Source organism: Cyprinus carpio, chromosome A14 (genome assembly GCF_018340385.1).
Source record: "Cyprinus carpio isolate SPL01 chromosome A14, ASM1834038v1, whole genome shotgun sequence".
NCBI lineage: Eukaryota > Metazoa > Chordata > Actinopteri > Cypriniformes > Cyprinidae > Cyprinus > Cyprinus carpio.
In genome coordinates this window covers 10,163,806-10,179,815 of record NC_056585.1, presented here as the reverse complement: position 1 = coordinate 10,179,815, position 16,010 = coordinate 10,163,806, and the positions used below count along the sequence as shown (strand labels likewise).

The following is a 16,010-nucleotide window of genomic DNA, read 5'->3' as shown; positions in this document are numbered from 1 at the left end:
CGAACATTTAATTCTTGGAGGATTTGGGTGCTAATGAAGTTCCAGCCGACCCAGAGTCGATGAGGGCTTGCGCCGAAAAACAGGGAATGAGAATTACCGACATGGACCAGAGTCTTAATGAGTTGAGAGGTTTTGAGGTGGAAATGGAGTGTACTCACCGCTGGGTGTGGAGGTCGGACCGGGCAGTTGGAAATCACATGTCCGTCTCCCCCACAATAAAGACACAGGCGATTATTCATCCGTTGAAGACGCTCCGTGTTGGTCAGATGGTTTGAATCAACCTGCATTGGTTCAGGTGCTGGGGCGGCGACAGATGTTGAAGCAGGCAGAGGATTGACAGCGGGAGTATTCATGTGGAGGCGTATAAACGTTGTGACACTCTGATATAGTCTCTGAATAAGATTCTCAAGTCCCATGGTGTCTTCGTAGACGACTATTAGCTGCTGAACCTTCCCTCCGCAGACCATGACGAAAAGCAGTTATCAAAGCAGTTTCGTTCCAACCATTCGTTGAAGCCAGAGTGCGAAATCGGAGAGCATACATGCTGACGGACTCCTCTCCTTGATGAATATGATATAACTGATCATGGACGGACAGTTCAGCGGTATACTGACCAAAGACATCTTTCATGTGAGCAAAGAAGGTGGATAGTGTAATCGTTACCAGAGCATTTGTTTCCCAGAGGGGTTGAGCCCATTGTAGTGCTCGTCCAGAGAGAAGCGAGAGATGACGAATGCAACGCGACCGCGTTCATTCTGGAACAGGTGAGGGTTGGCCTCGATGTAGAGCGAGCACTGAAGCAAAAACCCGCTGCAATCCTCCGCCGCGCCGCTGTATGTCACTGGTCGGGCCACGGGACTGGCAGAGGCAGCTGACGAAGTAGTCATTGTTGCAGGTGGCTCCTGGAGTGCTTGCTGTACGGCCGTGATGATCTCGGGAGAAACATGGGTTAGGCTCGTCGTGGGTTGTGGTAGGAAGGACCGTACAGCGTGAACCAGTGCAGCAAAGGGATCCGCGGTGCGGTCCCCGCCTGTGTCCGGAGAGCTCTGCATAAGGTCTGATCTTCTGTCAGACACAAGACGGGGAACACAGAGGTAGGTGAACGTGTAGCAGTATTTATTGTGACAGAGTTTCAGACACAGATGAAGCAACAGGAATAGTCTTGACACGAAGAAGGTTGGAACTTAGCTCTGGTTGTGATGGAAGTAGATGACAGAATCGCAAGGCGGCACAGAGGAACTGACGAGGAAGGAACAACGGGTATCCAGGGGAACAACAATGGAAGCGAGGGTTCAGGTAAGTACATGTGGGTCAATGCTAGATCAGACGAGGAGTGAGGGGAAGTGATAGTCCTTATATGAGAGCCTGGTGATGATGGACAGGTGCTCAGAATTCTGGTGATTGTGAACGAGTAGGCGTGGCGAGAGTGTGTAGTCTGTGACTCCGTGACACTTACTTTGTTTTATGGTTTTTTATTTTGTGTTTTGGTATGTATTTTAATTTTTTTTTTGGTGTTTACTTTGAATTATTCTATTTTTGTTTTATAAGTAAAAGAAATAGTAATTTTATTTTTTTGTTTTTAATTTATGTCTGATTTTGTGGTGGTTGTACTAAAATTAAAATATTATAATCTTAATTCAAGAGATGAAGGTTTTTGAAAGTCTGACAGTAATAATTACAAACCCAATTCCAGAAAAGTTGGGAGGTTTTGTGAAATGCCATAAAATCAAGAATATGTTATTTGTTCATTCTCTTTAACCTTTATTTAATTGACTAAAGTACAAAGAAAAAAAATCCAATGTTTTTAATGTTATTTTGTAAATATAAACACATTTTGATTTTGATGGCTGCAACACACTCCAAAAAAGTTAGGACAGAGGCATGTTTACCACTGCCACATTATCTTTCCTTTTAATTACAGTGTTTAATTGTTTGGGAATTGAGGATACTAATTGTTAAAGTTTTGCAAGCAAAATTTTCATCCAATCTCGATTGATACAAGACTTCAGCTGCTCAGCAGTCTGTGATTGGCGTTGTCTGATTCTCCTTTTCATGACTGGTTAAACACTTTCAATAGTAGACAGATTTGGACTGTAGACAGGTCAGTCTAGCACAATCACACAAGCAGTGTCCACAACTTCACACAACAGTGTCCACAAAACCACACTGTTGTAGCACATGCAGAATGAGAGCTGTCATTGTTTTGATCTAATAACCATGGACTTCTCATGAAAGACATCATCTTGATGGCAATATACTGTATGTCTCTGTACAATTTCAATATATGCCTCCATATCAATGGTACCTTTGCACATATGCCTGTCATGCATGCCGTTGTTATGTATAATTTTAATATGTGACTTTATATATTTGTGATGTATAGTAAATAGGAGCTGGTCACTTCCAGTGTATTTTAGTTTTGCTTATACAGTATATTATTGTAGTTTATATTTTATATTTTTATAATATTTTTTACATTTTTATATTTTCAGTTTTCATTTTAAATTTAGTTTAATTTTCAATAATTTTGTTATGTGCTTTTGCTATTTAGTTGTTAGGGTGGTTTGGGTGCTTGATAGATGTTTTCATCATGTCTGGAATGAAATTAGTCAATTCCTGGCCATAGCTTCCTGTTCCTCATTTTTCTCCCGGTTTAAAATACCAACAGAAGCTCCATCATTTCAAAGCGTTTGTAAAGAGGGTCGTCACTTCTTTTATCTCGGTCTTTCCGCTCTGTTTCATCTGTCTCACTCCTCTGGCTTGTAGTCTTCCTCTCTCATTGTGATTCTAGCTGCTCCTTTCATTCTTTGTGCTGATGAGGAGCAAAAAAATCAATTTCTATGCCGATGCTGGTACAAGAGAGAGATGAGAGGTGATCTACAGTAAAGTAGGATGAAAGGATAGACAAAGTTTGCATATTATTCCTTCTCTGTGAGAGTGTGTGTCATCAGTCCCACATATTCTCCATATGGATGGACTCATAATTCATTCCTTGTTTAAACTTCACTCATATTCATCTTAAGCTGCCAGATCAAACTCAAGCACATCATGTAGTCATTAAAACGGATGTGGGTCATTGTTCTGGATGCTAAATATTTCCTCCTGTGCCAGTTGATGATGTTCACTTTAAGTCATTTGGTTTGGCTTCTTAAAGATGCTTTCAAAACATTGATTTGTTTGTTTAAGCAGCCAACAGGTCAGTGAGTTTGTATCTGTTTGGGAGAAGAGTGAAAGACTGTATGGAAGAAAAATAATGACAAATGTCTTTGAATCCAAAAAGCAACTGAAAACAATAATGCATTGCATTAACAGTGCTTGCATTTTCATGCCTTGTATTTTCAGGGTTTGCATTTTTAGGGTCTGAAATTTAGCATAGTTATTTATTTAAGCTGTGAATATTTGAATTCAAAACATTCACACATTTTCATAATAAAAAAATCAATAATTCATATTCACCTTCCAGAGTTCACTTCCGAAATATTCAATCTGTTTAAAAATACGATGTATAAGATTTGACAGGCAATTTTCAGTCCATTTTATTTAACTTTACAAATTCGCTTCCACAAATTCAGTGGTTCAAATTCGGCATAAAATTCAGCATTGCACCTGCAGGAATAGTACTAATGCATGCTCTCTATCTGCTGTTAGCCGCTCACCAGCAGGTGCCGCATGCGGGTGTTGATGAAGACCAAAGCATCAGGTAGAGCAAGTCATTCATTCACAAAAACTGATTCTGCGTGCCTACTTATCCTACGCCCTTAAAGTATGTATTTTTTTGGTGAGGAAAAAGTACACACTTTTGAGTGTGTAGTAGAAGAGTAGGCAAGCTTTTGGACATACTATCATGTCATACAATTGCGTCTTTAATGAACCGCTCTGTCGCATAATTACATGCACACTGTCATTGTAATCATCTTGTCACAGTTAACATCCTCCACATTTCATTTCATTTTACTTCATACCGTACTGGAGTGAAAGGAAGTAGCTCATTGATCTGCCAGCTGTAGATCTTTATGCAGAGAACTCTGCACATATTTTCTGCATAATGAAGCATTTAAAATTTAACGACCAAACAGATGTTTATAAAAGTTTACATTGCTGATGCAGATGAAATATAACACAGATAACATTAAATAAATATATATTTTTTAACAGGTTAAATTTTGATTATTAGTAACTTAAACCCTTTTATCTAAACCTCTCTACTTAACTGTAGGTTGCGCTCATCCAACATGTTTGTAGTTTTTTAATGCTTTTTATCTGATTTGTAGTTCTCAACTGAATCTTTCATCAAAGTGCAATGGATTGTGGGTATTATTAGCTATTAGAGTGTGCATGGATCCACACTTCAAAAATCGACCTGAAATAGTAGACCATCCAGGGACTTTTGGCATACTCTTTTCAACATACTATGCTTTGGGACACACTTATTCTAATGTCACATACTTTTTAGGATGGATAGTATGAACATAAGGATGCAGGGTGATTTGCAGAAATGGAGCAAGTGGTAGAAATTATGTTTATTAGGACCAGTATGTATATGCAGAAAAGCTGATTAAGACTCAAGAGCTGTGTTTACGTTTAATTCAGCATCTTCTCTGTTACTCATTTCCCCGTGTAGCCACATGTACTGTAAGCTGCTTTCTCTACCAAAGGAGATTATAATGCTATTTTACCCGATGCTGATATGCACAACTAACATTACTTCTAAGACATATATTTTTGTTGGTTGCTTAGCTTTCCTTAACTTTACATCATAGCTTGTGTGATGCTGAGTTGTAATACTGATTTATTTTTATTGTTTTTTTTTTGTTGTTTATTTTTGTTTCTTTAACTTTACATCATAGCTTAACAGAGACAGTTTTAACAAAGATGCAATCACTTACATCAATATATTTTTATACATATATATAACCACTTATATTTATATATATATATATAAAATTATATATATATAATTTAAAACCATGACATTTGTCATGATTTTCTCTTCCATGAGACTAAATCAGTTTTTATTCTGCTACAAATTAACATTCTGAATAGAAGTACAAATTGCATAAATAATTTTTTTGTTGTTTGTTTTTGTTTTTTTTGTTTTTTTGTTGTTTGTTTTTTTTTTTTTTGATTGTGTATTATGAACACTTTCAAATTTTAACTTGTGAATTATGAACCATAATCTTCATCATCATCATCATCATCATCTAAATTTTTGCTTAAAATAATAAAACAATAGTTTAACAAAAATAACAAAATTACTGTTGTACAGATATTACTGTTGTAATAATGTTTATTTTACATTATGACTTACAATTCTAATATTTGTCTTAAATTCTTCACTTGCAAATGATCAAAAGCTAATGCTTCAAATCCTCAAGATTTTATTTTTATGTTATACAGTTATTTATTTAAATCTCAGCCTTTGATTTGGTAATCGCACTAAGCTATATTGAGATTATTGTGCCCCCCCCCCCCATTTATTTCTTTCAATTTTACAGTTGATATAATTATTTATTAGCTTTTCATTAAGTCACAAACCCCATTTGGGAAACCCTGGCATAATGCATCTACTCAAAAGATTACGTGCTTTATCTGTAGAGAAACACCTATCTAGAGACCAGAATATCATATAGACTTGGAGTTGGGCTCTGGAGTCAGTAAATCACCACCTAGTAACCAACCGGAACACCCTAGCAACAAAGTGACACAAGCTGATTTTCCTCAGAAAATGTAAGATTTTAGTTATTTTTGCAAATCAGTTCGGTGCTTGAGGTGGTGCCACAGATATCGGCCACATTTAATCAGACAAACACTTTATGCAAACACATGCAGTTTGTGCACCTGTAACTATGTGAGAGAGTCAGAGACAGATGTATCTCGAGGTTCTTAATGACCTCACACACACAAACACACACACACACTGTGCTCAGCATGGCTCTCTCTCTCTCTCTCTCTCTCTCTCTCTCTCTCTCTCTTGAGTGCGACGCTCCTTCATGTCCCTCAGGGAAGTCGCACTGTTTGAATAGGTTCCATTTTCAGTCACTCTTTTCTGCATTTGATGTGTTACAGCACTGTGTAATCTTCTTTCCACTATCCCTTTATCGCGTCACCCTTTTATTCTTCTCTGATGAACAGAGTGTCAGGTGACCAGTGGCCCTCCTGACAGACTAAACATTACTGCACAACTACTCTACAATTTTACTTTTTCTGAAGAAATTGTGGGTGGTTGCAAAGCTGTATTTCTAATTAGTTGCCAGGGTGTTGCTAGGGGATTCTCAGATGATTGCTAGAATGTTCAGGGTTGTTACTAGGGCAATGCTGGGACACTAGGTGGTTGTAAGAGTGTTGCTTGCACATGCTTAACCCTTTCACACGTAAATTTACAATATTCTAGCTGAACACCCAGCGTGACCTTTTAAGGCGACCGTTTTTTAGAACGCATCGCATTATTATTTCCATGGCGATGCGTCATGTTTGTCACGTGACACACTGCAGCCATTATAGCCCTGTATGAGTGATATATCACTTTTATTTAATTTGTCCTTGTTTATTTAAAATATTCACAAAGGTGTTAATTATATTATGAGATACATGATATTCCAATTCTCAGATATGAGCAAGTCAATGTTTTTGGTAGTTTAAACACCTTTATAATGACCAAGTTATTTGACATAATGGGCGATGGGTGCAGCCATGTTAGTTTGTGGAGAATCTGAGCTGTGGGATTTATAACACATATAAGATTACATATAAGATTCCTCCAAAAAGTCATTTAAGTAAGTTTCCGGGAACTGGGAGAAGAATAGAGTAAACTTTATTTTACCTACACGGGTTGATTACGTGGCACACTGAACGTTCGGTGTGATCATATGTGTCATTAGGGTTAGGAGGTTGTTAGAGTGTTGCATTCTCAAATAGTTGTTAGGGTGTCAAAAGTGGATGTCAAGATGTTGCTAGGGCATTCCTAAGTGATTGCCAGGATGTTCAGGGTGGATACTAGGGCGTTGCTGGGACACTCTTAGGTGGTTGCTAGGTTGTTGCTAGGGCATTCTCAGGTAGTTGTTAGCATGTCCAGAGTGGATGCTGGGACTTTATAGGGAATTCCTAAGTGATTACTAGAGTGTTCTGGGTGGTTGCTAGGGTGTTGCTGGGGCATTCTTAAGTGGTTGCTAGGGTGTTCGGGTGGTTGCTAGGGTGTTGCTGGGGCATTCTTAAGTTTTTGCTAGGGTGGTTGCTAGATGTTTTATGTCTTTCTGTCTGGTGTTCAGTAGTCTTGCATCCTTGCGACTCTGTGATCTTCTGGTCTGTAGATATATCTGTAGGTGAGGATTTCTTCACCTGTTTTCTGCTCCAGCAGGTGAAAATGGTGAGTCTGATCACTTAGCGAAGCACCAGCACACTCTCCTCAACACACACTGGACTCTCATACTTAGTGTTAGAGGTTTGATCATATCATAAATATAAATATGAACAACCGCCATAGTTTTGGTTGATTATTGACTACATAAATAATTCATAAAAAAATAATTTAAAAAAAAATTATGCATTGGTTTGTTTTGTCTGGAAATTTTGTTTTGGATTCCCTCTCCGGAGTTGTGTGTGTGTAGAAGATAAGAGTGTTTTTGTTTTATAGCAGGTTGTGGTTTTGTGATTTGTTGAATGTTTAAGTTTATTGATAGTTTAGAGTTTTTTGGAATTTGAATGTTCAGAGCAGCACAGCATGAACCAGATGACAAATTGATCTGTTCACTGCACATGTATGTTTCATGTGTTTGTGTGTGCATATTTTTGTTTCTATGCCGTATAAGCAGTTTGTGTGTGTAAAAATTGTTTGTACTGAATAAATGGATTTTCTCTTGAGGCATATGTGTGCAATTTTAGACAAAACTGCAAGTGGGCTAAAATTGATATGATTTTACAAACAAATACCTATAGCATTTGCATGCTGCAATCATCATGTCATTTTTAAAGTGTGATGTATTAACCCTCTTGTGTTTTTATGAAGGAAAATAAGACTGCTATCACACAGAATCTTATCTTAACTGAAATGTGTGTGTTGAAATTGTGGCAGTTTCTTAGGTTTTGCTCCCACTGTTGAACATCACATGTCTGTCTGTATGAGATCCACTGAAAGCGCTGCAGCCCCGAGCTGATCTCTAATGTCATTGATTATTGGTCCAATCAGAGGTCAGATTGTCCCATGTGGCGTGAAAGGCCAATTTAGCAACTTCTAAAAGGAGAGCTGTGATTGGCTGTTTCAGACCATCAGTCTATTGACAGACAGTTATGGATTGAATCTCATGCTGGGCAGTGAGCAGAACAGATTAGACTAGTTGAATTAAGCACATTCGTTTAAGCTATTTAGCAGCAACCTTTTACAGCTACTTTGTAACATTTTCCATATGTTGTTAAAATCAGTATTATTTTAGTATCTTAATATATTTTTAGTACTTCAACTTGAACTAAATGAAAAGTTTAAATTTTTACCTCAGTAATGAACCGAAATAAAATAGTTTTATTTCAATGAACATAATTTTATTAAGTATATATATATATATATATATATATATATATACATATATATTGTTTTCGTTAAGAACACATAAAAAGCACAACAAAGAAAAACTGGCTATATTTACTTATCTTCCTATTGTGCATGTAAGCACAACAAAGAAAAACTGGCTATATTTACTTATCTTCCTATTGTGCATGTTATATTGAATTATGTTTTTTTTTTTTTAATAACTAATATCGATTGCGAAACCATTTCATGACTGATTTTTTGTGTTCCTCTCAGGTCAGAGGTCATGCATCGCAGGCACACCACCTTGCGAGAGAAGGGCCGTCGGCAGGCCATCCGAGGCCCCGCCTACATGTTCAACGAACGTGGCACCAGCCTCACGGCGGAGGAGGAACGTTTCCTTGACGCAGCAGAGTACGGCAACATTCCCGTTGTCCGTAAGATGCTGGAAGAGTCCAAAACGCTTAACTTCAACTGCGTGGACTACATGGGGCAAAACGCGCTGCAGTTAGCAGTCGGCAACGAGCACCTGGAGGTCACAGAGCTTTTGCTGAAGAAGGATGGGATGGCACGCATTGGAGATGCACTTCTTCTGGCAATCAGCAAAGGTTACGTGCGAATCGTGGAGGCCATTTTGGCTCATCCGGCGTTTGCGGGCGGTTTGAGACTGACTTTGAGCCCACTGGAGCAGGAACTGAGGGATGACGACTTCTACGCCTATGATGAGGATGGGACGCGTTTTTCGCATGATGTGACGCCAGTGATTCTGGCCGCGCACTGTCAGGAGTACGAGATCGTACACATCCTGCTGATAAAGGGCGCCAGGATCGAGCGGCCGCATGACTACTTCTGCAAGTGCTACGAGTGCACGGAGAAACAGAAACGCGACTCGTTCAGTCACTCCAGATCACGCATGAATGCGTACAAAGGGCTCGCTAGCGCCGCCTACCTGTCACTGTCCAGCGAAGATCCCGTACTGACGGCACTAGAGCTCAGCAATGAACTCGCACGACTTGCCAATATAGAGACAGAGTTTAAGGTAAGAAACAAACAAAAATGTGTAATTTATTGAAGTACAAATCTATTTGTATAGCACTTTTTTCCCCCAATACATAATGTTTCAAAGCAACTTTACAGAAAACTTCAAATTATGTTAATATTTATAATATCTTAAAGGTGCCATAGAATGCAAAAATCACACAGTTGTGTGGCCAGACAACAAAAACAACCAGCCTATAATGGTAAAAACCCACCCACTCATTGTTTTATAATCCTATTAGATCATAATCATTCTCTCCACACTAGCAGTTCAAGATTTCTCACTACTACGATGTCATAGTCGGGGAAAGTCCCGCCCATTTGTGACGCTCTCTGCCCTATTAGCATATACACAGTGAGAAACAGCAGTCCGCCATTACTGTTTTCTTGCTGTGGCTGCTGGAGGTACAATGTCAGCGCCAAAGAGCCATTAAAAGTGTTGTGTGTTGTCATTTTACACCGGACTGCCTCACAAACAAGGGTCAGTTCAGCACTGGAGTTTTGCAAAGATTGCTTCTGAAAGAGGGATCGATACTAACGTTTTGAAAGCAAACGTCCAGACTCCAGACAAAGTGAGCATCACGTGCATATTTTGTTTTCCAAAAGAGCTTCTTGGCTCTCTGTAAGGCTAATGTTGCTAAAGCTACCATTGTCTCTGCCTGTTTTCACTAATGCTGCCTTCACGTGCTAACAGAATGATTGTGAATAGGAATGTGGTAGTTAAAAATTGCATTTGGAAGCAATGTGAGGATCAGTAATATGGTCACCACCAGTTAAACCGTAACACCGGTAATATTATGCCCGCGAGCATGAGCTCTTGAAGCTCTGCACTCTTCTGAGAAGGGAGGCGGGAGCACCAGTTCACTTTCATTTAAAGAGGACAAACACAAAAAATAGCGCACTTTGGCTCATACCCTAAAAGTGGCAAATTCAACAAGCTATAAAAAATTATCATTAGGGGAATTTTGAGATGAAACTTCACATACACACTCTGGGGACATCAGAAAATAATTTAAAATATTGTATCAATGCATTCTATGGCACCTTTAATATCTTCATGACTTACAGTCTCATTTAGCAGATTAGACCGGGATGATGATATATTTTACATTTTGTAATGATAGAAGCAGTTATCAAATAGTTGATATTTAAGTGTATATTTAATTTATATGAAAAATGGGTGCTAATATAATTACATTTTACAATAAAATACTAAAAATCAGGCTCACTGCAAAAAAATAAATAAATAAATAAAATAAATAAATAAAATCTTAATTAGTATTTTTGTCTTGTTTTGTCTCAGATGTATAAATATTATTAGAGAAAATTAAGATGGATTCACTTGAGAATCAAAGGGCATAAGATTTTTGTTTTCTGAAAAAAAAAAAAAAAAAAAAATAAAAAAAATATATATATATATATATATTATATATATATTTTTTTTTTTTTGTATGAGTTTGAGTATGAGTTTTATTCAATTTATTTCTAATTTATTTAATTAGAAAACTTAATTCAAAAGGAAAACTCCACTGGAAGATTTTTTTTTTTTTTTTTAGTAAATGTATCTTGATTTAAGATAGATGTTTAAATATTGTAATATTTTTTGTTTTCAGAAATTTTTACAACATTTTTGCAAAAATTCTGAAAGTTTTTCTTATTTATAATTGCTGTAAGTGATTCTGTCTTACTTCTGGAAGCTACAGTATAGCCTCCACACAAGGTTTCCTGTAATTGTGCATCAGACCTGCACATGGTCATGAGGAATTTAGCACCAAAGTGGTTTCATTTTAGCAGTTTTCTTGATATATCTGGTGTGAATTGATCTCTTAAGGTGATATCACAGCTTCTTGGCGAGTTTGAGGTCAGGACTCTGACTGCTTCACTCCAGAGAGTCTGTTTTCTTCCATTAAAGGGGTCGTATGATGCTATTTTCAAAGGTCATTATTTTGTGTATTGGGTGTAATAGAATATGTTTGCTTCAGTGTTCAAAAAACACATTACGTTTCACATACTTCACATTATTGTAGCTCCTCTATGCCTAGTATTTCTAAAACGCATCTATTTATACAAAGCCCCTCCTTCCAAAAAGCACAGTGAGCTCTGATTGGCCTGCTGACCCTGTGAGTTGTGATTGGCCAAACATTTCAAGCATGTGTTGGAATTGTAATGCCCCTTACCATAAATGCAAGCTTCAGCTTCCAAAGCAATTATAAAGACAGTTAATAATGTCGTCACTTTTACTGTATCAGTTGAAGCCCATGTCAGATTCTGAAAATGCAGATGACCAAGTCAATCGATCAACTTGAAGAACAACTTGAGCAGAACGGATCTTCTTTCAAAAGCTTATTTCTTTGCATGTACATTTTGGTGGCATTATGCAAATATTTCCACATAGTGATGCAGGTATGTGCGGATCAAAGTGTTTTCGGCCAGTCTGGATCAGCCTTCTCTTTTAGATAGAAAAAAAAAAAAACATTTGTGGGAGACTTTGAGGTTTGTAACTCTGCAGATCTTATACATACACAAACAGCTACATTACACACTTAAGAAAAAGGATAACATGAAAAAGCATCATATGACCCCTGTTGTTCTGTTCTGTTCTGTTGTTGATTTAGTCCTGTGTTTTGGATTGTTTTCCTGCTTCTGTTGAGTCAGTTGGTGGTCAGATGGCTTTAGGTTCTACAGATGAATGTCGACTCTCATTACAATAGTGTGCTGATAAACCTTAAAATTAATTTTTCTGTTGAAGACAGCAAGATGTCCAGGACCGGAGGCACTATGTGTGTTTTTCATTACATGTGTTGTGTGTTGTTTTGAGATGTTTTGTTGGAGGCATGGTTCACATCAAGCATTGCTTCTAGTGAATAGCAAACTCAAAATTAGCAAAGGTTTTTTTTTTTTTTTTTTTTTTTTTTATAAGGTATGTCAACTCTGGCCATCATCTCTAATGCACCTAAATAAGAATTGAATACTGGCTTAGTGTAAACATGTTTACAGTCTTTGGGTGAAAGTCATGATGATATGTCAAGGACCCACACACACACACACACACACACACACACCACACAAAAACACAAAAAAAAAAAAAAAAAAAAAAAAAAAAAAAAAAAAAAGACTGGCTTCATTATCTATAAACACAATATCTATAAACCTTTTATAGATATAATATCTATAAAGTACTATTTCATAATATCTATAAAGTACTATTTAGTTTTTTTTAATAATTACAAATATTAGGTGTTTTTATTAGATTTTTAATACATTTATATTACATTGTTATTATTATTAGAAGTTTGAAATTTTATTTATATGTTTTTTATTTAAAAAATATATATATATATATTTATACAAATTATACAAATTTATACATTATACAAATTTTAGACCTTTATGTTTTAATTTGTTTGTTTGACCTTTTTTTAACATATTACTGTAATACAAAAACTGAAAATCATTTAAAATTAAATTCAGTACAACAAATATATACTATTAAAAATAGTTTACAATATTTAAATAATATATCACCATTTTTATTATACTAAGGAGAATTTGGAAGGAAGAAAAGTGCTTAATTGATGAAATATGAAATGTATATTAAAATACTGCTGCAATCCAAAAAATGTAAATGAGATTAATTTTCTTCATCCAAAATATTCTTTCTGCTTTTTTTCTTACAAGTCAAACATGTTGACAGGTTTTGTGTGATTTTGTGTGATTCACTTATTGGAGCACATATACAATTCATGCAGATATGCGTATAAAGTCATTTGATGTTAGGTAAGAAAAGATAACAAAAATACTTAATAAAATAGTGAGAACATTTCACAAGGAAACCTCATCTTCCCAAACTACATTAGAGCAGCAGTGACACTGAATCTTCGGGCAATACAATCAGCTCTCACTGTATGAGAGCAATGAATAACAGCATGTGTGCCAGTGAGAAATGGAGCAGGAAACAGTCAGATAGTGTACTCTTTGGGCTTGAGTTTGATATTTGGCCTGATGGCTTTTACTTCATATGGACATCCTGACCTGGAGAATGTGAGAAGAATGAGAAGCCAGCAGAAAGAAGATGAGATAAAAACAGAATGGCTGTTTGTGTGTGTTGTATTTGTATGCATATTAAAGTATGAATTTATCAACTGAATTAATGAAGGTTGCATCTCTTGCACTCCATGTTTTACATGAACGGCTCCTTAGTAGGTAGTTGTAGACAATGTAGACACTTGACTAGAGTTGGATGTGTGTGAGGATAAGGGGTGAGTGTGTGTTTGTCAGGGCTCAGATGGTGGCGTACACAACTGTAAATTAAAGTGTTCTTCACACAGGAGTGTGAGTGTGTGTAATTAACTACAGTCCGTCTCTCTAGGGCGCTCTTGGTGTGTGTGTGTGTGTGTGTGTGTGTGTGTGTGTGTGTGTGTGTGTGTGTGTGTGTGTGTGTGTGTGTGTGTGTGTGTGTGTGTGTGTGTGTGTGTGTATTTAAATGTTAATTCCCACATCCAGTGTTTCAGTGTCCACACGTTCAGCAGAGCATCATCTGTTTCCCAGCACACACTGCTCACTAATGAGTGTAAGTCTAATCCACCTGACGACTGAATCCTGCTGGACTCCTCAGGGATCAGAGCCGTCTGTGGCCCAAATCAATCCTCCTCCAGAGCCGCCTGACAGCGCGCTTTATACCGCATGTATTCTAGTATTCATGCATAAAACAAGATGTTTGATGTAGTTTTGTCCAGCATTGGGTTCAGTGTTTTTGTAGTTTCATCCTCAGATGGATCATCTACTCAGAGCATTTTTTAAACTATCTGATTACATAAAAAAACATACCTGTAGCTATGTATAATTTTCATTAATAAGAATCATTAATATACTATTCAGGATTTTTTTTTTAAGTTTTAATTAAATATATTTTTATATATATATATTAAATATATATAAGTATTATGTGTGTGTATGTTTAATTTGTTGATGAATGAATGATGAATGATGCATTTATATAGCGCTTTATTGTGTATTGCTGTACACCCAAATTTATTATTTATCATAGTAATCTTGTTATTTTTATATAAAATGTATATAATATTTAAATGTCACATATACATTTTATTAATGAAAAAATTATATATATGTGTGTATATATATATATATATATATATATATATATTAGTTGTGGGCCGTTATCGGCGTTAACATGAGACTCTTATCGGGCGATAAAAAAAATATCGCCATTAATCTATTCTCGAAGTTGGGTTGGGAGCTGGGTCTATACTACGCAAGCTATGATGACTTTCACCGGGATAGTTTAGCGCGGATGTTTACCTAGACGAATTGCACTGTAGGGGGCGAGAACGAGTCTTCGAACCTGTGTGTATGCCTACTGTGAAATTACCAAGCTTCCCAAAAAAACCTCGACAAGACTCTGACGCCTGTTTAGTCCACAAACACAACATTTGTTCATCATTCTATATTTAAAACCATGTTAAAAAAAAATAAAAAAAAATGTGACTCTTATCACAGAACAGTAACAGTCTTTCATAATCATAGACATTAGTTTAAACTTAATAAATATAAACAACATATTATTCATGCATTTGACTTCTAGGTTTGTATAATAAACTGCTCAAGCAAGTGGCAAAACATTTAAACACAACAATTAGCCTACATTTCCTGTTGGGATATCGCAAATATTTGAAATTAAAGCACCGCTGACAGAAACAGTCGACTCTCGTGCCTTTTGCATTTAAATCTTTATTACAAGCAATCGCACGGTTCTTAATGAACTTTGTTTTTTTGCTTCCATAAAAGTGCATAGGCCAATATCATGTTGCCTCGTTTATCTAAAGGTGCTCTTTTTCTTGTTTTAAACCTAGCCAAAACCCATGTTGCGTATGAAAAACAGTAGGCTTTAATTAGTAAACATTTATTGTGAAATTACTGCATTTCCGTGTCAATCCATGTTAATTTTTACCGCAAACAATGCGCTGTCATTTTAATTCAGCGCATGCAGCACAGCAAAAATCGACTCGGTACGTAAACGATCGCTGCACTGCTGCAGACGCACTGCTCCTGGAACGCACTGATGGACCACAACCGCGTGAACGCTGGAATCCGTTAACATGGGTGCGTAAAAAAAAATAAAAAATGCAACGCATACGCACTGCAGAAGGAGTATGTGATTGAAAAGGATTAAGGTTGTTTGCAACTTGTGCAATGCGGAAATAGTTTACCGTAGGAGTTCTTCCAGTTTCAAGTACCACCTAAACGCAAAGCATCCCTTAGCTAATGCGGAAGATGCCGGGCCAAGCAATGTAGCGCCAGGATAAGATCGTCGTCAAACTACTATGTTTGAGTGCAGCCAGCTCTATCATACTAACAAGTACATCTTATTGAACATAATTGAAGCCTTCGGCAGAATTCAAATGATCCATTTTAATTAACTAGATTAATCTAGATT

At 36.8% G+C, this 16,010-nt stretch overlaps 1 protein-coding gene across 1 annotated transcript in view; it reads left to right on the top strand.

Moving 5' to 3' along the window:
* LOC122147512 (short transient receptor potential channel 7-like) overlaps positions 1-16,010 on the top strand; it is a 29,220-nt gene that overhangs the window by 7,785 nt on the left and 5,425 nt on the right. The window contains exon 2 of the mRNA XM_042770530.1: positions 8,795-9,557. Within this exon, the coding sequence (XP_042626464.1) occupies positions 8,795-9,557 (763 nt within the window). The remainder of the gene's footprint in view (positions 1-8,794; positions 9,558-16,010) is intronic.